Source organism: the organism of the source record quoted next, unplaced genomic scaffold, assembly GCF_019419815.1.
Source record: "Pyrus x bretschneideri cultivar Hongxiangsu unplaced genomic scaffold, Pyrus_bretschneideri_v1 Contig5, whole genome shotgun sequence".
Classification (NCBI taxonomy): domain Eukaryota; kingdom Viridiplantae; phylum Streptophyta; class Magnoliopsida; order Rosales; family Rosaceae; genus Pyrus; species Pyrus x bretschneideri.
Genome location: NW_025999787.1, coordinates 8,082,217 through 8,106,325, shown reverse-complemented (window position 1 = coordinate 8,106,325; position 24,109 = coordinate 8,082,217). Strand labels below are relative to the sequence as shown.

The window sequence follows — 24,109 nt, the reverse complement described above, 5'->3', positions numbered from 1 at the left end:
CAGATCCTGGTCAGCCCGTTCGGGTCGATTGATATGGTCGAAAGGTTGGTAGCTGGGTTTGGAAATTGTGTGAAGAAGAGGGCGACGACCAAGAGGGCAATTTTAAATTTTTTAGGTTTAGGCTCGGTTTTTAGTTTTTAAAATTTTTAATATCCACATGGACCCAGATTGACACGTGGCGCCCAGTCATTGTCCACGTGGGCGCTACGTCATCAGTTAACGGAAGACTTAACAGCCAGACTAACGGATGTATGAGATTGTCCCAAAATTAACACTTTAGGTATGACTCTGGGATGAAAAAAACTTCATGTACTAAATGTTGAAAACCACAAAACATGATGGTAGTAAACAGAGTTTAACCTTATTTTGTAATATTCTCATTTAATGAAAATCAATATACATTACCTGTTATTTAGTGGTATAAAGTCTTTACTTCGTTTGGAATTTTAAAATTTGGTTTACTAGCTATCACATTAGAATCATAGATTTCATTGAAACACACAACTCACAAGATCATTCAGTGATTATGTCTCCAAACGTTTGCAACGAATCCAAAATATAAGCACTTTCGTATATATTTTTCTTAGTTATATTGGATCTATTTATGGGACTTGATTGCTAACCAAACAAAATTACAAGACTAATATTGTCGAAACTAAAATCACAATGGTTGAAGTAGAAAATGTGTCAAACTTGAACAATAAAATTGACATACCCCAACCTCGATATTCCCAAATATCAAGGTAAGCACATGCTGGCCGACATTTGAGGGTGACGAAGCCATTTTAAACACGCATATAACTAAAATATGTAATTAGAACAGATATACTAAAGCAGGAGCGTGTTCAAAGCATACAACTAACCAAGAATAATGTGAAAGAATTATTGTAGAAAGGTACAAACCGAGGAATGTGTCCTACACAAGGAAGTCTCAAAGATGCCTAAGCGGAAGTGCCCTGACGCTGGGATCGTGTGCCTCGATCCTAATTCCGGAGGGGGCGCAAAACAGAAAAGGTGAATGGACCAAAGTTTATAATAATACTAATAATATGAAAATCATTTTATTTATGAATATAGTAACCCCCTATTTTGAAAACACAAATAATACTACATAATAGGTTTTCTGAAAACCCTAGCATGCCATGCAAAACATTCGTAAAACATGTAAGTAAATCAGTACTCATAAATGGTAATATCGTCGCCCAAAGGCAAATCCGTAAAACGTCTCCAAATCATATCAGTGATGTACTCAACTAGGGGTATCATAGTCGTCCGAAGGCAGTATCTGTCCATCACCCAAAGGTGAAGCTGAATAACCTATCCATCACCCGAAGGTGAAGCTGTATAACCTGTCTATCACCCGAAGGTGAAGTTGTATAACATGTCCTTCATCCAAAGGTGAAGTTGTATAAAATAGCATACATCCACACCGACACTAGTCATGGCTAGTGAAGCTGTCCAACACTACTTTCGGCAATGAAGCTGGGGGTATATCATATATCATATCTCACTCCTCCATCATCTATGTCCTATGGTCATAGACATATGTACCCGTGGTGTGCGGATGTACTGTATGATAACCCACTATATAAGTACCAAAAACATATCTCAAAACTCATATTAAACCTGGAGCTCACTAGCTCAAAGTCTCATTTGATAAATCCAAGATAAATCGTATTCATGAAATCCATAAAATAATTCATGGTCGTAAAACCGTATTGTAAATCTTATTTGAAAATCATAGAAATCCATATATGCAAATCCAATAATTCGATGCCTTTAATAAAACGTAATTTCGATAAATCAAACTATTTCGTAAACCATAATTATAAAAGTCCATAAAGCATATTATAAATCATATTCAAATCATGAAATATGGAATGCATGCTAGGCTAATATTTTATAAAAATATATAAGTTATAAAGGGGTCCACTCACAGATATTTTATTGCCTGAGAGCCGCTCAAATGCTCGAACTAGGGAGATCCAGATCACGTCCACCGTAAATGCACGCATAGATACCATTTAGTAAAACTCTGCTAAGATAGTTGAATTTGGGGAAAACGGATAGAGAAATCAGATTCGGCACGTTGAAAAACCTAAGGAGGGACCTCGGGTTTCCCCCACGCACCACCGCACAAGCTGCCACAAGGCGGCGACCTGAAAGGCCACGCGCCAATTTCCGGCGAACGGAACCCACAAATTCCGACCAACTCCAAAAATCACCAAATTTTACAAGAATGAAGATGTCAATGAGAGGAACAACTTTCATACCTAAACCGAAGTCCAATTCGGCGGGGAAGTGGCTTGAAAACACCTCGAAATGATAGGGTGGCCGGAAATTGAGAACCTCGCCATTCCTTCGTCGAAGGTCTGATGATTGTGATTATGGTCGGGTTTTACTCCTGGAAGGGAGGGCTACCAACCCCAGATGGTGCACCACCGTGATCGATGCCAGAAAGATTGATCTCCGTTCTAGGGTTCGCAAGGAGCATCGAGTCTCTCGTGCTCAAATCTTCATATATGGTGACCAAAAGGTGGAATTAAAGGTGAAGGTTCGATTGGGTTTGAAATGAGGAACAAGGTGGTACCGGTCACGTCGTCAATGGTGGTCAGAGTAGGGAAATACGGCCGGGTCGGGTTGGCGGGTCGAAGGGGGTCTGGTTTTGGCCCGTTCCTCCCTTTCTATCCTTTCGCTCCTTGTTCTCTTTTCTGATTGGTCACTCTATCCTCTTTCCCTTCTCGATTGATCTGCACCACTTTCCCTTCTCTCATCTTTCTTCTCTCTCATCCGTCCATCTCTCTCATTTCTCTTCTTTCCTTTCCATCCCAGCCACACATGTGGCATCATCTTACTGCTCCAGCAAAATTTGGAGCCTTCCAAATTTATGGTCAAATGACCATTTTGCCGTCAACTTCGTTCGTTAATAACTCTTTTGTTATAACTCCAAATTACGTCCCGCTTGCGCCCACGCGTCCGTAACGACGAGTACTATAAGGATATGCTAAGAAAACGGACCTTACATGAAACGATAAGGCAGTCAAACAAAATCAACACATTTCCTCGAAGGGCATTTTCATAATTTCATATTTTAAAATTATAAAACCGTAATTTTTAGGGATGGATCGTTACAAAAACTCGTAATTTCCGCATAGTATTATGAGGAAATACTTGCATGTATATAATATAATGAGGACAATTTTAGTAGGAGAGAAGTCAATTACATCCCCGTTAAGTAGTTTTAGACGGGGATTTGGCCTTTGCTAAAGAGATTTGGCATTTGCCTCCAAAGTCCAAACATAAACAGAATAGCTAATACAGTTTAGAATTTGTCATTACGCATTAAGCAACTTTTATGCATGTTATATGCCATTGCCGTGCAAAAGTCGTCAAACGTGCTACGTCCGCATTAGTAATAGGGGTGTGATATCCACATACATTTTTTTACTTCTCACATATTTTTCTAATTTTCGGCCGTCGGATCAGATGAATTGAAGAAGATCAATGGACAAAAATTAACAAAGGGTGTGTGAGAAGTAAAAAAGGGTGTATGGATAGCACACCCCTAGTAATATGTATGTGTGTGGATAGCACACCCCTAGTAATATGTGTGTGTGTGGAAATAGATACATGACACCACTTTTTTTTACACATATTTTTGTAAGGCTCATTTTATACTATATTTTAACGATGTGAACCATTTATCTTCCAGGTCTTCCTTAAAAGATCATGTCTAGTAAAAATCATCAAAATCTGAAACCATATGACTGTTCGGATTAAGGTTTTAGGGTTTTTTTTTTTTTTCTTTTTTTTTTGTGGAATTTTATTCGTCTATTTTCTTCACTACTAATATCGTAATAGTTTTGAGTTTGTGTACTTTTTTACAAAGATAATATATTCATGATGTTCTAAAGATCTATGATTCAGATTGTTAAAATACATAGAGGAGTAGGTTCCACAAAAACTTATAGAAAAAAGTAGCGCCACATATCCAGCCCTATATATATGTCCATTTACTCTCTCTCTTTTTTTTTTTTTTTTTTTTTTTTTTTTTAAATCAATTAAACATCAATTTTTTTAATAAAAACAAATATGAATGAGTAGACGCGTATTTCTCATTTTTCATGTAAGATTGTAAATTATCTAGTGGCTGCTCTTGTTCTCCACCACTTATTAATATTACGCTTGTTAATCATTAATGTATCATCGTAGATAACTCTCAACCATTCATGTAAGATGTTCCTCTTCTTTCTTCGGCCAAAACCCTAAACACCAAACTCTTGCGTTGCTTTCATAAAGGGACGCTGATATTTTTGCACTCCATAATATCAAGGCATAAAGATTACAGACTCAATAATAAACGATTTTTTTTTTCTTTTTTCAAAAAGGCAGACAACTGATAGTAAACCACGGTTATCCATTCATTTCGAGCATGGGGATGCTATGGGAAATTTCACCATACCTGTGGCCACAGTATGAACATCAAAACCAGGACCTCCCACATTTTCTAGCCACCGAAAATTAGAAGATGTTTTAAATTTGTTGGGTTTTCTACCCTTAGCTCAAATATTCTACGAGAACTGTGTATTGGCTTGAGATACGATCAGAATGACTGCCCCCTTGTTTGGCATTCCTCCTACCTCAGATCAAAACCGGAGTCTGCAAAACCCCGAGGGTAAAACAATGATCAAAAACAGAACAGAAACCACCAACAAATCAAACTGTCGATGCAATGCCTGCGGTATTCGAATTTCGAATCTACTTTGACATAACCTGATGCCAAACTGACCCATGGCAAGAGCTGACACCGCCGACCCTTGGATCACTACGGCTTCTCACCACCGCAGTTCAAGCCTAGGGCAAACTATCTTCTGTCTCACATGTGAAACATAACTTAAGCTGTTCAAATTTCATCATTTTCCGGCAACAATGCCGTAAGTGACAAAGATCAATTATCAACACCGTCATCTAGTAGTTCACTTCTCCTAACGATGCCATCCCAATACCAAAAATATGACATGCACACCATTCATCTGAACTTTTTGAACCAATATACGAGGAATATTATATATTTTCGTATAATAATTATCGTATACAACTCATGAACAATTACAATTGCAGATACGGCAGATCATGTGTAACTAAGTAACAGTCAATGTACAACAGTTTCAGATACCAACCCGGTTGTGCTGAAGTTAATACGGGTGACACAGACACACTTGAGAAGGCTTGTGCAGGTACTATTCTCCGACTTCTTTCCTTCTCTTTGGTTGGCAAACTTGGGCTGGTAAATTGTGTGTTAAAACAAAGAGCGTGCTCACACTAGTCAAAAAAGGAACCCAAAACACACAAGTTGCAAGTGGGAGCTGCTGCCAATAATAAGGATGAATTCACTGACAGGACAATGGCACAAGAAGCAGTAAGCTACTCCATATTTCACATCGAGGAGACAAAGTATAACAAGATATGGTTGTTAACCAGAGATGGTCTGCAATGGGGGAAGAGACTCTTGCTTGCCACTAATGAAGATTGACAGTTCCGTTGGTGCAACCACCAATTTTAACCACTTTTGTAGCTCTTCGCCTTCTACCTTCTCTTTTTCTGAACAAGAAACACTATCAGAATAGCACGATAACTGCATAGAGTTACATTTATAATATAAACAGCGCACATCCGCCCCCCTAAGCCAAGATTTGCCAATAATATGAGCATACTATTGTGTATGAGATTCCCTAAGCTATAAAACCTGGAAAATCTAACAGATACAACAATGAACTTGCATCTCTCATCGACAAGGCCTATGGTAACTGACGTATCTAAGTTGCAGTACGACAAATTTGCAAGTGATTATGTGAGATTCTACAGCTAGCTTCAAGCCAAGAGACTAAACTGAAACGAAACTTCATTTTATTCAATAGCCACTCTTTTTTTTTTTTTTTTCTTTTCTTGATCAAATCTAAATCTATATTTTCAAGTAACCATCTCTACCTACTTTTATTTGCAAGAAAAGCCCCGGGAAATTTGTGTCATGCTGGTTTCTACCAATTTGACGCTACCGCAAAAGTACTAGTGCATAGAACATAATAGCAAAAAGCTTCAAATTATATAAAACTACAGAACATAGGGAACAATATAATAATATCAAAGAAGCAAAATATCACCTTCCAGCTGAGCACCAAGACCCTCCAAAACAGTAGGATTAGCACGTACAACTGAAAGAGCTATACCCAAAGCAGATTGCAGCAAAGCTTTAACCTCTCCTTGAACAAGATCAACAAGATGCCCCTGTTGTTATCATTCTAGGATCAGTATTTACACAAATAAATTTATTTAAAAACAAAAACAAAATTAAAATAAAAATGCATAGGACCTGATCCCTTCCCCAAAGAGCACCACCACCAGACTCATCCATTCCACCAGCAGAAAGTGTTGCTATAGACACAGGGCCAATGTTCTGATTTAGACCATACTCAGCTACTGCTTTGTATGCCATGTCAGTTGCTCGTCGTATATCATCAAGTGCACCCGTTGAGACACGACCTGAATATACAAATTCTTCTGCTGCACGTCCTCCAAGAAGTGTAACCAAACGTCCACGCAACTCATCAATGAAGAGTAAATATCTATCTTCTGTTGTTGGAGGAATATAAGTGAAGCCCAACGCCCCTCCCGATCTTGGCAATATGCTCAATTTCTGATAACACAAAGACACAACAATTAGTATATCCATGTAAATTGAAAGTTAATAAATGAGCTACTGCATGAGCAGGACTTGCATTATTCACAATTTCTTGTATTACATTTCCAAGTTACTTTATTCTTATCTGTTCATTAGTAATATAAATAAGAACTGTTTTTCAGTAATCTCTAAAAAATTCACCTCAACACGTGGCTGTCCAGGAAGAAGACTTGCTACAGCAGTCCCCACTACTGCATGACCAGCTTCATGTCGTGCAACTACAGCCTTCTCACTTCCCTGCAACTTGGCAGTCTTCTTTTCTATACCCTATAACAAGTAATTCAGCTTAGTTTCCCTACTAATTAATAAAAAACCAACACATTTCTTTTAAAAATGTTGTCATTGAGCGCCTCGCACAGGGTGGTAAGAAATGTGTTACAAGATTGTACATCAAGAAGCATAATCTTAAAATAAAGAAATGAAATAAAAACCAGAACAAAGAAAAGGGGCTCACAGGTCATAAAAGCACATACAAGTACAGACATTACAGAGGATCAGGACAAAAGACCAAGTGGACTAAGGGTTGTACAAATATAAACAAATACCCTAAAAGACCAACAACATAGACCATGTCAAGAAATTCTAATATCGGGAATCAGCTGGGAACGTACAGAAGAGAGAAAATTGAAAGGGAATTGTTATTGGCACTCCAAATATCTTATTTTGCACTCCAAACTTTCTATAATTAGAAAGAAAAATACACTTGTGAGGAGTGTAGAATGACATTTTTAGAGCGTTAATAACAATTTCCAATTGAAAAATACTAAAATAGTGAAATATAATTTATAATTTATTACAGTGTACAATCATAATTCAGGGAAATGGTTTAACTAATACTTGAGTGTGGAACAAGGGGAGAGAGACTTACAGCTATTAATCTCTCCACAGCTTGAATAAAATCAATTTTTTCCACAACCAACTTGCTTTGTCTTCCAGCCAATAAAGCAGCTTCATTCACCAAATTTGCGAGATCTGCCCTGCAGAATATCAGATACGTCATTCCCAATGTACTGGTCACAAACATGACTTTTTCTTCAATTGTTTAATTATTTACAGTTCAGTGCAGATTTTAAATAGACCGAAGAATGAGCAAATAATAACATATACCCAGTAAAGCCAGTGGTCATAGAAGCAATGTCACCAAGGTAGACATCTTTTGCCAAAGGAAGTTCTTTTTTGGTAGCATGCACCTTTAGAATCTCTTCTCTTCCTCTCCTATCCGGTGTTTCCACCTAACGAGAAAAGACAGGCCTTAATGTGATATAACACTATGTACATTCGTATATAAATACATACATATAAGGAATAAATTGTTTCCATGTGAAACTTGTTTTCGTATCATTTAAAACTCAGAAAGAAACTAGAAAAGGACTACAAACCATAACTACACGATCAAATCTCCCTGGTCGACGAAGTGCTGGGTCTAAGACATCTGCGCGATTAGTTGCTCCAAGAACAATAACCGCAGAGTTGCTGTCAAATCCATCCATTTCCTGCATTTTTCATACACATGAATGTCAGTGACATGTAGCCAAAGTCACACAGATGCTCAAAACTAAGTTGCAGACAAAAGCTTACAGTGAGCAACTGATTCAAGGTTTGTTCTCGCTCATCATTGCTGACAATACGGAATTTTCCATCACGGCTTTTTGCCACAGCATCTATCTGTGCAAAAGAAGAAATATTAACTAATCCTCTAAAAACTAGATAGGTCAAGAATCAAGATAGTGACAGAACAGAATTACATTGTCCATATCCATACCTCATCAATAAATATTATGGACGGTGCCTCCTTTTTTGCCCGGGCAAATAGATCCCTTACACGAGAGGCACCCATGCCAACATACAACTCTACAAACTCACTAGCAGAGCAACTTATGAAGGGCACATCAGCTTCCCCAGCCACAGCCTTGGCAAGAAGAGTCTTACCTGTCCCAGGAAGACCCACCTGTAAGATAAACAAGCCATGTTTACTAGTTATTACACAAACAAAGAACAAAGCCCTCTTCCACAAATCCTCCAGAAATGTACTGAATTACAACCAGTGAATGTGACCATTCAAGTGTAAAACTATATGATTCTCCAGGTGCAACCTAATAGTCGACCAATTGCAAATCAAGTGTCAAAAGGATACTACAGAGAGTAATCTTAAGTGAGCAGTAGCACTCTATGTTACCCAATCTACACCCGGTGTCAATTCCCTATCGGTCCTGCCCCCATGCGACATGTGGCATGTGAGATATCCGGGAAAGGCATACCATAGTTGGCTCATCAAGTTAACCATAAATACTACACATTTGAATTGAGACCATTGACTTCCCCCTCCCTGGTTTTTGAGGTCTAATTCATCATTGATTAATTAGTCTTTTGGTAACTCACCAGGAGAACTCCACGTGGAGGACGAGCACCAAGTCGTATATACTTGTCTGGATTCCGAAGAAATTCCTGGCCAGTAAACATCAGCATAAATAAAAATGGAATAAAAATTCAGAAAACAGTAGGAAGCCTTTAGGATCCTCTAAAAGACTCTGATGATTCATTTGGTGATATCAAAGTATCTAAGGAGTATCCAACATACCACAATTTCTTCTAGCTCCGCTTTAGCCTCATCAACACCAGCGACATCAGCAAAGGTTATTGCTTCCCCTTGTTCAGATGCTTTAGCACCAGCAGAGCCCCCAGATTTCCTGTTCCTAATCTGACCGGCTGTTTGCTGTACATAAGAATGTATTCAATCAGAACCATGTAGCACATGTTAAAAAGAAGAAGAAAGAGACAAAGGGTTGAAAGAAAAAAGCACTGCTGGCTCGCACCTGAGTAAAGTTTACAGGGAACCTGTGGAAAAGCCCTGCAAGCACAGCAACATAAAACAAAGCTATCTGCAAGGACCAAAGCCGAGTCAACTGATTCAAACTTCTTTGCAAAAAAACATCTTTACCTTCTATAAAAATACACACCCACAAACAGAAAAGGAAACATCGTATGAAATAGAAATACATGTTAAAACATAAGGGGCTGCATGTTATCATACACTGAGGTTAACATAATACTCGTCTTCAGTCCTTCTACACACATAAATCTAATATAATTCGTATATATTAGTATATGTGATTAGCTTCCCCGATTACTTAGTCGACAAGAATTGATCTTTGATTGTTTTTGTCAAGATAATTGTTTACAGCAGCATAACTAAACAACATCAAACAACCAAAAACTCACCATTGCAGAGTTCAAGAATCCGCCTGACCGCTTATCCGGCGACCCAAACTCCACCTCATTCTCAAGCATCTTCTCATACGGCGTCTTGATATCAGTTGGCCTTGTCGTCGTGTAAACCACCCTCTTCGTCGGAGCCACACTTCTTACCAAGGCCTCCGATTCCTGAAACTTGCTCGCCCCACCACCACTCACTTCACTTTCTTGCTCACCCTGCTCAGACTTCAACTTAAACATAACATGAACCCCATCAACCTCAACCTTCTGCACCTGGTTACTATTAATCTTGCTCAGAAAATCACTGTACGGCACGCTAACGAACGTCGTGGGCGTCCTCGGCTCCGACCCGGGTAACGGAATTCCAGGCCGGAGCAACCGCATGACGAAAATTACAATACCCAATTGTAACAGCAAGATTCCAATTTCTTGTGCCTGAACTATCGGCTGCCACCGCCATTTCCCGCCTTTCGACCACCACCAATTCTCTTTCTTTCGACTCTCTCGCCGCCGATTAGAAGCCGGCGAGCTCGAACTTGGCGGGTTATTGTTCACAGCCTGGCCCTCCGTCGGCTTCGCCTCGCTCTTCTCCCCGGAATCCGTGTCCTGACCGCTCGCCGAAGCCCTAACCGTTCGAAACCCTCCGTGGCTCCTCCAGAGGCCGCCGAACCTCTCGGAAACTCTCACAGCTAGGCCGCCCTGTCCGTGCAACGTGACCGAAGGGAACACCGCCGAGTTCGAAACGCAACGCCTCGGTTCCTGGTTGAAACCCTTCGATTGGCTGCGGAGGAATCCCAATCCATGGCGGCAATGATAAGCATTAGAATTCAAATTCAGGCAAAACCTATTGTGGATTGTTGGACGTAAATACTCGACCGACGACATCCCAGAAAAACCCTAGAAATTCCAAATTCCCAAATTCGAAATTCAAAAGTTCATATATTTATATATACATGTTTTATATTTTCCCCAATCCGATAAAAAAGAGAAATTCTTGAGCTCTCCCAATGGCCCTCTTAGACAAAAGGTCGGAACTTTTGGAACACAGAAGAGAGAGAAACAGAGATGACAAAAGAAGGAGATTAAATGTGGGATGTGAACCGTCGGATGAAGTAGGAGTTGGACATCTTAACCGTCAACTTTCCTTTTTCGGTATCGTTATCCTCCGTTTTTTCCCTCTACCTCGCCCACAAGCTTCGCGCCTGGTAATTGGCTTTCTTTATTTAATTTTTTTTTTTGTTTAAAAAAAAAAAAGCCAAACGATAAATAATATATTTTACAAAATGATAAACTTACTAAGATTTTTCAGTGTCTTGATGGCTTGAAGTATGAAGATTTTCTTAGCGGTATTGATGTTTGTGTTAGGTGGTGTTTTTATCAGAAGGAATCTAAAACTTAGATATTCTTTTTTTTTCTTTTTAATTAACTAAATTTAGATGTTAAATTCTCACATGTGGAAAATAGCACTTAGCACAAGTGTTGGTAACACCTAAAAAGCATAATATATTATTACAGAAGTAAAGAAAAGTTTTTTTTTTTTTTAATCAAATATACATCCACTTGTGTAATGACGTATGACATATATGCTTATTTTTCAGCTATACTGAAAAATCTCTCCTCACTACGTGGATGGTTTTTATTTATTTTTTCTTTTGAAAATTCAACGAGAGTAGACGAATTTTGGAATTATAAAAGCTTCACTCTTTTCGCTTTCTATATATATATATATATAAAATACGCTAAAGAGATAACAAACATATATATAGTTGTGATTACCCGTGTTGAGACACTGGTATGATTGTTTTAACTTGTTATAATATGGGTGAAACAAAATGGTTATGAGTTTCTATAAGAGAATTGTTATTGGCACTTCAAAAATCTCATTCTACACTCCTCATATATGTATTTTTCTTTCCTAATATAGAAAATTTGAAATGTAGAATGAGATTTTTGGAGTGCTAATAACAATTCTCTTTTATAAATATAATATTAATAATTACTCACTTATGATTTAATTATACCATGTGATGGTATTCGTGCTACATTCGGATAAGGCTTAATACACATCGAGTTCTTATTGAGCTTGCTACTTCTCCCCTCGCGGTCAGACGGGCAACGCTGTGGCCCTTGTTGAGGCCGACAAAGACCCCAATCCTGCCCCCGGTGGGAGCCATTTTCTTGGCGCGGCTCGGAGAAAACCCTAGACCTTGGCTTGGCGGTGGAGAGTATGCACTTAGAGGTTAGTTTCACCAACACGTGTTCTAACATATGACCAGTACTTTGGGAAAAAAAAAAATATTCAGTTTGGCGGGAACACGCCCATTAAACAAAGTCATAGCACAATTAGTCAAATTTTGGAAATGATTATTATAACTTTAAAAATCTCATTTTACATTTTAAATTTTCTATATTAAGAAAAAAAAATACGGAGTGTAGAATAAAATTTTTGAAGTGCCAATAACACTTCTCTAAATTTTTTATTTAAAAGTATTATTACTTTTAGTATACCGAGTCTTTTTTTTTCTTTTTTTTCAAGCGATACATTTGTTAGATTAGATGCTAAATTAGAGAAGCAATGAAATCGAATCCACGATGTAAGGACAACACTCCTCACCATCACTTTAAAATGATGGGGAATAGGGGGAGAACTCATTTTATTTTTAGCATAAAAAGTATGCATTAAATAATATCGTATCAAAATTGAGTGAGCTATTTAAACCACATACATTAACATAAGCAATTAAAGCATGAGTTTACAAAAAAAAACTCCCTGCACTACAGGCCACCTAAACCTTATGGGTGGCTCCGCCATAATGCGCCATTGCCGCTGGGCTTCTGCAATGATTTCGTGTTTGTATCTATTAATAGTTATTGTGACTTGTATCTCTAGAACCCATCAACAAGATTTGTACGCAAAATACCGAACCCCAATTTTATGGGAAGATAAAAGACTCTACGAATGCAAGTTCCAATTTAGGGTTTGGGTTATGTGTCGGCTATACTGTTGACTACAAGCTCTCTGTAGCTGATCTTACTAGGAATTTTGAGACCGTTGAGTATATGGAGATGTTCTCATTGAGAGCAAACTCTTGGAAAGGTATTCATGTCCCTGACGACCATGAGACTGATGAATCTAGCCTTGTAGATCTCGTCAGTCTCTTCAAATTCATATACAAGTCCAAAACAGGCATGCCAAACCATAGTTGCCTCAATTCGGACATCACGAAAAAGTCAAAAAAATCACTTTCGAGATATGACAACAAGAAATAATCCTTTAATCCTTAAATTGTTATTCTCCAATCAATTTTCTTCGCTAAATGTCGCTTCCTCCATTTAATTTATTACATGTAAAATAGCCAAATTTTTTAGCATGAGGTGCGTGAACCCTTTTTTTGTCAAACGATATATTTGTTAAGCTAGATGTTAGATTAGCCACCGACAGAGAACTAATGATATCATGCAAAAGCTCAACTCCTTTTCACCACTGTAGTAAAGACCACTTGCAGGTGCATGAATCTTGGACTATTCTCTTTAAATTTGACATCGCTGACCTACATGTGCTGACCCATTGGAAATGGAATTTATACGGTGATAAACCAATCTTCATTACTGAAAACGTATCTGTGAAATTGATCAGGATTGAATGTGTTAAGGAAGAGAAGCCTGTTTGCAGTCGCTCCTATAGCCTGAATGAGGTGCCGTTAAGTATATATCTCTGACGCGGTTTGAATTCATCACCCCATATGTTAGTGTCTTTTTGTCAGGAGTTCAGTTTCATTTGTTTCTAACTACCTTGCTTTATGTAGATTTGGTTGTCCTTCTATTCCTGCAATTCTGTATGAAGACTTCCGTTATCCCAATCCTATTTCTTAATTCTATATCTACAACATCTTTGATCCGATCAAAATAGGATTTGATATTTTTTTTTATATTTATTTCAATGGCCAGTAATTTTTTATTTCACCTGGTGGTTTGCTACCCGTTTATTTGGGACGGGGCATATCTTACTAACCTGAGAGCTTGGAGTGTGCTTAATTTGACTTTGAGGTGACAATGAATCACTCATCCATCACATAATCAATCACTTTAATGTATTATTTAGTTATAAGTCGACGCTACTAGAAGTATTTCGGGGCTCATTTACTAATCTGTAATCAAAACGAGAGGAATTGAATTGATGAGGAGTTGGAATAGAGAGGAGTTGGAATTGGATTCCTGTTATAATTGTTTGCTAAAGTTATCTGGAATCGGAGTAAAAATAATATTTATTTTTTTTGTCGAGAAGAGTAAAAATAATATTAATTTCGTATAAGTTGTTTACTAATTTACTAGAATCGGAATACCATCCAATACAGTCACTAAAATGCCCTTATCGAAAATAATAAATTGTATTATTATTTAGGTACTAATTAATAAAAACATTTATTTATTAAAAGAGAGAAAATAAATAAATAAAAGAAATCCTAATCAATCTTATCCTTTTTCTCTTTCGTCAAAAAAAAAAAAAAACCTATCTTTCTGTTCATAGAAACCCACTCCTCATCGCCACCGCAACTCTCTCTCAATCCATTGCATTATGATTTCAAGTTCACGGCATCTAATGGCAAGTGGATTTGGGTTGGGTTGATGGCTTGGGGTGGTTGCGATGATCAGGGAAGGAGTGGCATTGGACAAGGGCGCTGGGCAACGGAGGATGGATATGCTCTGGTAATGCCAAGGGTAGTGTTGGAATTTTAAAAATAAAGTGAGGGTATAATTGGTTGAAGATTTGCATTCCGGATTCCCCATAACACCAGGAATTGGATTACCACCTACATCTAAGAAATCCAATTCCACCAATACAAGGAATTGAATTCCAAAATTTGTGTGGGCCCCACTGCCTTTTTGATTCCTCAATGTTTAGTAAACACCGGAGTACTTCGTAATCGAAATTCAATTCCATATTTTCATTCCGATTACGAATGCATAAACACGCCCTCAGTATATTTTGCTGCAAACAGATAACTTGGATTCCAGATGTTTAGAAAATCTGCTCTACATATCCAGACCTAGATAGCTCACCTAGCATAAGGTTGCTTGTAAACATTTGGTAGTTTAGGGACTTTGGAGCTTGGATCAAGAATGCTTTAAGACACAAGAAATTCAAAATGGGATCGCATTTTTGCAACTCATCTTTCTTGTCGCCATAGCTATGGAGGTGTCGTATGGTGGCTTTTACAGAATCACCTCGTAGAGTTCCAGTAGCAATAACCGAAAATATTGAATCTTATTTTCCACTTGGGTATATAGCTCTGAGAGTTGTAACTCAAGTTCATATTGGCAGTATCTTACAGATTTTCATTTGTGGGCAGTGAAGTCAAATCTTGATGGTGTTAAATTTGAAGTGTGTGTTCTTTCAGTTCTTTAGTGCATTTTTTATAAGACCCTTTTATTTTTGCCGTTCATTCTGTTATAAATCAAACAACTGAATTGCTAGCTGAGAGTAAAACTGATGTATAACAAATGGCCGAACAAAATAGACCTAAGGAATACAAAAGGGCGCAGCAGTAATTTACAGATTAGGCGTATGTGCTTCGTTTTGGGTCCATGATATCTTGTTGAAAAGAGCGCGGTGTCCCAGTTTAAACTCACTGTATGATGGATTTTAGCGTTGTTTGGGCTTCCAAAACTACATTTTAAATTATGTAATAAAAATCGGATCTTTCGATTTAAGTATGATTAATGTTGTTCTTATTCCCAAAACCCTTGAGCCTTTCCGAGGCTGTTTTTAAGTCTATTTAAGCCATTTGGCTCCCATTGTAATTAATGCATGAATTTAGAAATAATCAAGACAACCTTTCGGTTTTATCCCAATCTCTAGTGGATTCCACAAACTTTTGTTCTTCAAGATTTACGTTTGTAATCCTTCTATGCTTGTGCTGCATCAAAAAATGTTTGGCTGATTCGAAATAAAATGGAAGCCATATACAGAATTGTGTTATATGGGGTTTTCCTCTGCTTGTTTTCAAGGGCTGTTGATGTAAAAATTAAGGAAAGTGATTTATACACGCATCTTTTATCGCCTTACATATTCCTTTGTATTTCTGATCCTTGGATTAAATAAATGGAAGGAGAATCAAGGGACTATAAATAAACAAGGATTGCAGAAGGAGAAAGCGTGTGCGGAAATATTTTCCCAATATATTAATGCTTCCCAAATGAATATGATACTTGCTAGAGAGTTGATTAAAGATCCTTGTTCTTCTGCGTCTTGTGTATAAAGCTTCAACTAACTTTAGGAACGTTAGGTTCTCATAAAAAGTTGTAGAAAAAGCAGATGAGCAAAAACCAGATTATGGGAAAGTGTGCATAAAACATTAACGGGGGTGTTAAAATTTTACACTGCAATCTGTTTGAAATAACTCGAGTTAGCATCCTTTTGGATCCAACTAATATTGCTAAACTACTTAATACTCATTAGTTTCATAAATAACAAAATTGGATCCAAGATGGATACTAAATAACCGTTCCTCTATGAAGTATGGATACGGATATGGTGATACGATACAATACGACACAACGATACAGAAAATCCTTAAAAATTAAGATACGATATATTATGGATACGGAAAATAAAAATGTATATAACAACAAAAATATACATTTTAAAACATAATTCATCATTCAAATTCAAGTACATTTGAGTTGTTAGAGAAGAAAAGTTTGAAATCTAATCCTCTTTATACATTAGAAGTGTGAGAGTTGTATTCATGGTTTTAATTAGATAGAAGCTCTTTGTATTCAATAACTTTCAATTATTGATGTCTCCTATTAATTTTCTCCTCCTCATTACCTTTTTTGAAAGTGTAAATGTATCCTAAAAACCGGATACGTGTATAGGATACACATATCCATCATGTCAAATTCGTGTCAATCAACCAGGATACGTGTTGAACGAGTAGTATCCAAGAGTATCGGGCAAGTATCGTATCCGATCAAGTATCAGATACGGGATACGGGGACCAAACAGAAGTATCCGTGCATCATAGCCGTTCCTTAAGTTTAGATTCCAGAGGGCCTTGTCATAGGTTGTGACAATCCGTATATATTTTTCTGAAGGGTTCCATCTGTTTGCTGAAGGATTTACTGTTCTTAACTGATCAAGCGGCACCACCACCTACGCGAGATTAACTAACTTGTTAGACGAATGAACAACTTAAGAATTCGAATTTTATGTCCACTAGAATATCTACCTTGTAATGCATGAGAGTTGGATTTCCTGGGCACAAATAGTAAGAGAAATCGCTGCAGAAGACTATTCGTTTATCGGAGCTGTACAGCATCCCAATCACAGGTCCATGAGAAGTTGATAGATAGCAAGCATATGAATGTAAGAGCTTTTCTCCTGTCATTCTTTCAAATGTCTGCTGAAACACTTTTTCTTCTCCTCCGGCAGTAAGCACCTTTGTTCCGGTATTTAGCCTTGCCATCATTGCTTCTGTGAAACTCGGGCACGTTCTCACTGTCATGAGAAAATTCCATAATTTGTTTGACATAGGCTACTCGTATGATATACGAAATGAAGATCGATTAAGATCAATCAATTCAAAATTTCTGTAGGCTCTACCAAGAAAGAAAACAAAACAAATTGGCATTTTTCTTCTATTTAACTTTATAGCAAGGGAGAAATTAACATAGGAATTCATTTAGAGAGAAACTCACGGTGGTTCCAGACATTGTCCGCCTTGGCCTTTTGCTCTTCTGGTGGCAACTTCAACCCTTTTACCGCACTGGCACAATGCCTCAACCATATTAGCCATCGGACCAGCAGCAGAAAGTAACAAAAATTAAAAATAAAAACCATCATCCGAACTTATCTGTGGTTGCAAATTTCCGCCTTCTTCTTCTTGGACAGAAATGCACCTGCAAAACAATTAACACCTTAGGTCAAGGCCAAGAGCCTTACGCGTCCACGATGAAGGGGGGGTTTTGGCCGAAGAACCTCCGATGCCAAAGTTAGAATTTGAGAGAGAAAGTGTTTAGAAAATTTTTGAAGAATGAACTTAGGTTTTTGAGAGAAATGGAAGCTATTTATAGGGGTGTGGCCGGTCCCTATTTGGAGAAAAGGGGTCCGGCCACTTATGGTGATTTTTGGGTGTAATTGCAAGATATTATGTCAAAATAATATCTTGCAATCAATTAGAAAATTAATTAATTAGGAAATTAATCCTAATTTGAATGAATAATTGAGGGTTACCTTGTGGGGAGGATTTGATGAGGACAGAATAATAGATTTTGAATAAATACCTATTTTGATCACTTTTGACATTAATTGAGTCGTGATTGTTCGCTGTTTGCGCGTGAAAGTTTCGGTGTAACTCGAGGGTAATTTTGTTATTTTCATCCAAAAGTACACATGTCGCCTTCATAATTTTTTTGATTATTTTTTACAACACATTATCCGCGTGAGACTTAATGAAATGACGAAAAATAAATAAGGACCGTACACCACCACACCACTTCCAACTCAAGGTCCGGTGCCAATATGCTGACTTCCTAGAAGCGAAGGGTAGTACTTTCCACCATTGAAAAACTGGTGGGTGTATTCCAGCAAGTCGTATTCCACTTTTAGAGACTAGTAAAACCTTAATATCGATCACATCCGTTGTAGCAAAAACAAATTGATAACTTTCAATATGGACTTCGACTCCGATAGTGGAATACATTAGGTTTCTATAAGCGAGCTACATTTTGGTACAAAATTAAAACTTAAGAGCTAGTTTGATAACCAATTCGTTTTAAGTTTTTAATTTTATTTTTAATTATATAGATTGATTAAAAATATGTGATATGAAGATCAATGAAGATAGACTAAGGATAGATGGTGAAGGCAGTGTGAATCGATGTTCTAAAAAGCAGTATAGACAGCTAGTCAGCACCACGATTGATTACTAAATGGTTAGAAAATCAAGTATGGCATCTACGTGGGTCTAGGCAGAATAAGTGTTTGTTTTGTTTTTTTAATTAACTTTGAGTCTTGACACACCCTTTCCTAAACATAAAAAGGAAACCAAAAATGCGACGTGGTCGTCTCTCTTTGCCATAGTTCTTTGATGTTTTCAATAAATTGTAGTACTTTATATAATTTATTTATATTAATATTTTTCACTTTAAGTTTCCCCATTACAATTATAATTTTTACTTTTAAAAAAAAAAAAAATATATATATATATATGCACTTATTTGTATGTCATATAATAAATTTAATTAAGATAAAAAAACCTTAGGCCAATAGTTAGAACCTTACCCACCGCTCGATAACGACCTAATGATATTTAAAACATTGGTGTGAACGGAATATGTTTGGAAATCAAACACAAAATTTCTTGATTATGCTCCCTCAGCTGATTTTCCGAATGCCCTTTTGATTATTCCTTCAAATGATGTAAAGCCCCGGTTTGGATGTTATAATCCACAACCCTTAGGTTCCATAAACTTTCCGGAGGCCGGATGAGGCGCTGGACTTCCAGGTTAGGGGTCCACGTCCCCACGCTTATAGGCTGCCTATCGTAACCTCACTTAATAGGGCTCGATCCTCCTAAGCTGGTAACCGAATACGACGAAATGGGCTAAAAGAAACTCCTCTTATACAATCAATTTGAATTTTTTAGATTCTTCTAACATCATATATATTGATAAGTAAATAAGGATGTAAATGAATTTGTAAAAAAACAAATGAAATGACTTAAATTAATCCTTGCGATGTAATGAAAAAATCCATTTGATAAGCATGCATCACTTGTGGTTATGTTGGAGTTTCTAGAAATGAGGAGTTGGTTTATTAAACTAGAATAGGTTAGGTGGTTTGCATCCAGTGTGTTATCAGTTAGTACATTAAAGAAAAAACAAAAACTAAAGAACCAGAAAACTAAACACGTCAAAAGAAATTTCTTTACCTTCTGCACTCCTAAATTTAGACCCATACCCGCTCCTTGAATTGTTTATAAATATGATCTCCGTTCATCCATTCCATAAATCAAACAAATATTTGTAACCACTTCATCAATTTAAGAAACATACACCTTGAGAAATGGATTCCTCAATCGGATATGTAACCTTCATTGCATCATTGCTCTTATGTCTCTCATCGTCTCCAACACCATTTGCAAATGCAAGAGCATCTTCATTAGTTAGAAGTGTTTGCAAGCAAACCCAAGACCAATTCGGCTACAACTACAAGCAATGCGTAAAATCTCTTTGGAAAGATATTCCAACTCGATCAGCATCTAATCTGAAAGATCTTGACACAGCCATTCTTAAATTAGCACTAACAAATGCACAACAAAGCAAAGCTTTCTTTGTCAATACGCTCAACACCACCGACAACAATATTGTTAAGGGCTCCGGAGCAGTAAAACAATGTGCAGATTCATATGATTTTGCAGTAGACGGTTTTGCTTTCTCAATCGGAGGGATCAAAGATAATGACAAATCGGTCTCCGAAATACTCACACAAGTACAAGATGAAATTGTTCGTTGCGGAAAAGCATTGACCTCTACCGAAATTGAACTTCCCTATTTAGTATCTTCGACGAACTTTTTGACCATGTTATATAGGGATGTTGCATTCCTCATTACCTCCCAGTTATTCCATATCTAGAAAAGATACGTGAACAATGTATTAAATTTAGTTCGCATTACTTGAATACTAAATAATATACATATGATTACTCTATATTTAATTTGTAAAAGAAAAGAAAATGAAAAATTACTGTAAGAAAACAAAAAGTTGTTTTAATATTGAATCCTTCTGTGTTGCTCCTTTAGTTGTCCATATTACACACATACCCAAATATACTATACGTTGAATTCTTAAGAACACGATTTGCTATGCATTTTAATCTTGACAGCATCAGTGGAAACTTTCAAGCTATAATTCTTTTATTGATTATTACAAATTTGAATAGATGAAGAAAAAAAGGATGGCAATGTGCATATATAACCATGATAGCATTTCCGATGACCGCACAACATGGAGTCACATTGATACTGATACAATTACACTTTTGAGTTTTGAGGTTTGGATTTTCTTTTTCCCCACTTTTCTACTGCTTTCAGTTTTCAATGAGGTTTGGGTACACAATCATACCAAAAGAAGCCGATTGTCAAGAAAGAGTTCTAAAGTTTGGTCACGTCGAGCACCCTTCCGTTGATAGGATACACGGGTCAAAGTGAAGACTTGAGTTCTGAGACGAAGTTGGCTCCCTCATTGAATTGTCGTGGTGCTGTGGAATCTCGACCTCCATCTCTATGTGTGCAAGAAAGAAACAGAATTTGTTGAGGCAGGTGGGAATTTCAACAATTCAAAGAAAAAACCATGTTCCACCACATTATTCCCGGTTCAATCGTCGGTCCAGAAATCTGAATCGGGATTGTTGAACTGATCTTGGATTGGTCGGGATCGCCAAGTGAGCCACAAGAGTGGGTTGGGCCACGGAAGTGGGACGTTCCATGTGCGGGGCGCTTGGTCGCAGTGCGGAGCTAAGAACGCATTAGATTTGGGCTTAGGGAATGGTCAGCGCAACTCGGATCTACGCTGCTTGGGTAGCGATTTGGGCCTACTCGCGCTGGGCTTGGCTCGGTTGCCCTGCAGCGTGGGCTGCAGATTAGGCCGTCTGTTGGGCTACTTGAGCTGCTGCTACCAGCGCTTGGGCTTGGGCTTGGTCCTGAGTTTGGGCTGCTATAGTGGCAACGCATAAGGCCAAGGTCTGCTACCATGGAGCTGGCCCATTCCCTACTGACATGGTGGTCCCCATGGCTGCCATAGTGGTGGTGCTCCTTGGTGGCAAAGTTGCTCCTTTTGCCGCCACGTTGAGCCTTGTGGATCGTCGTGGTGGGGCTGCATGGCAATCTCCATCACTTGATCCGGATCTTTGAACGTAGGAATTTTCGTTCGTTGTGGTTTCCAAATTTCTTGTCGTTCTACTTTTCTTTTACGTTTATTCAAAGAATTTTTTTATATGAAAAAATTCTAGGAATAAGAACGTACGAAAAATCTACGAATGAACAAAAAATGAGAAACCTTGAATGGGAGAGTCTTCTTCGAGCGTGTGAATCAAACTCTCAATGAAAGCACCAATTTGTGGTTGCAAATTTCCGCCTTCTTCTTTTGGACGAAAATGAACCTACAACACCTTAGGTCAAGGCCAAGAGCCTCACACGCTCACGATGAATTTGGAGGGGGGACTTTGGCCGAAGAACCTCCGATGCCAAAGTTAGAATTTGAGAGAGAAAGTGTATAGAGAATTTTTGGAGAATAATGAACTTAGGTTTTTGGGAGAAATGAGAGCTATTTATAGGGGTGTGGCCGGCCCCTATTTGGAGAAAAGGGGTCCGACCACTTATGGTGGTTTTTGGGTGTAATTGAAAGATATTATGTCAAAATAATATCTTGCAATGAATTAGAAAATTAATTAATTAATTAGGAAATTAATCAATTAATTTAGGTAATTAATCCTAATTTGAATGAATAATTGAGGGTTACCTTGTGGGGAGGATTTGATGAGGATGGATGAAATAGATTTTGAATAAATACCTATTTTGATCACTTTTTACCTTAATTGAGTCGTGATTGTCCACTGCTTGCCCGTGAAAGTTCCGATGTGGCTCAAGTGTAATTTTGTTATTTTTACCTCGCCTCCATAATTTTCTTGATTATTTTTTACTCCACATTATCTGTGTGAGACTTAATGAAATGACGTAAAATAAAAAATAAAAAATTATTCGCATATATCAAACTATAATTGAAAACATGTAAGAAGCCAAGTAGCGCTAAATTTTAAATTTTGGTACTTTTGTAAGCATGGATAAAACTAGAGCACAAAAGTTTCCCACAAGAAATTTCTTTATCAGTTAAATTAAGGCTAACTAATGATCATTATTATAATCGAAGGATTGATTCTTAAGAGAACTGCGTAAAGAAACAAGGGAACGACGAAAACACTAACGCTTGGTAGAAGAATTCGATGTCACCAGAACAGGCGAATAATGGACATAAGGATTGTTTGCCTGGGCTGTGCCTGGAGTTTCAGAGGGACGACTATCCTTATGATAAGGGTCTGTCTCGGTATACAACAACAAAAAGAGAGAAAAGAATTGCCGATGAATGGTTAGGAAAAGGTTATGAAGACATTCAGATGCCGTCGCACTTAAAAGCAATAAATAATATGCCAACTTTTGTCTAGTGAAGCATATTGTTGGATATTGTTTCATATATACTTTTCCGTTTTCGCTTATGATAGACACACTTAAATTTGTTATAAATTTGTTGAGATTCTTCCGAAGTCTATATATTATTTTTATCGAGAAGTAAATATGAATGTAGATGAATTTGTAAAAAGCAAATGAAATGGCCTAAATTAAACCTTCCGAAGTAATAAAATAAAATAAAATCCTCTTGTTAAGCATGCTTCACTTTTTGTCATGTTTTAGAAAGGAGAAGCTGGTTTCAGTTCAAAACAAATTAAACCAGAATAGGTTTGGTGGTTTGCATCCAAAGCGATGTGTTCGTCTCTCTTTGCGATAGTTCTTTGATGTTTTCAATAATTTGTAGTACTTTATAATTTATTTACATTTATTTTTTGCATTTTAAGTTTCTCCATTACAAGTATAGTTTATTTATTTATTTTAAGTATAAATATGCACCTATTTATATGTCATATAATAAATCTAATAAAGATATTTAAAAAAAAGCATAGGCCAACAATTAGGACCCTAATGGCCGCTCGATAATGGTCTGGCGATGTTTAAAACATTGGTGTGAACGAAATATTTCTAGAAATCAAACACAAAATGTCTTGATTACACTCCCTCTGCTGATTTCCGAATCACCCTTGTGATTATTCCTTCGAACAACGCAAAGCCCAGGTTTGAATGTTATAACCCACAACCCTTAGGTTGGATAAACTTTTCGGACATCGAACAAGGCGTTGGACTTCCAGGTCAGGGATCCATGTCCCCATGCCCCTAGGACGCCTATCGCAACTGTGCTTAATAGGGCTCGAGCCTCCCAAATTGCTAACCGAACACGATGAAATGGGCTAAAAGATACTCCACTAACACTATCAATTTGAATTTTTTAAATTCTTCTAACATCATATATATTGATAAGTAAATATG

At 37.4% G+C, this 24,109-nt stretch overlaps 1 protein-coding gene and 1 pseudogene across 1 annotated transcript; both read right to left on the bottom strand.

Moving 5' to 3' along the window:
* Window positions 1-5,053: 5,053 nt before the first annotated feature.
* Window positions 5,054-11,056, bottom strand: LOC103963220 (ATP-dependent zinc metalloprotease FTSH 9, chloroplastic-like). The gene is made up of 13 exons (XM_048569205.1): window positions 9,959-11,056; window positions 9,553-9,618; window positions 9,318-9,452; window positions 9,119-9,184; window positions 8,502-8,687; window positions 8,318-8,404; window positions 8,119-8,232; window positions 7,847-7,971; window positions 7,608-7,716; window positions 6,881-7,006; window positions 6,371-6,694; window positions 6,162-6,285; window positions 5,054-5,601 (listed from the first exon to the last, which is right to left on the bottom strand). Exons 1-13 carry the CDS (start codon window positions 10,835-10,837, stop codon window positions 5,474-5,476), a joined length of 2,469 nt encoding a protein of 822 aa, XP_048425162.1. The 5' UTR covers window positions 10,838-11,056; the 3' UTR covers window positions 5,054-5,473.
* A 5,809-nt stretch (window positions 11,057-16,865) lies between these two features.
* LOC103963273 lies at window positions 16,866-23,952 on the bottom strand (annotated as a pseudogene).
* Between the last annotated feature and the right edge of the window lie 157 nt (window positions 23,953-24,109).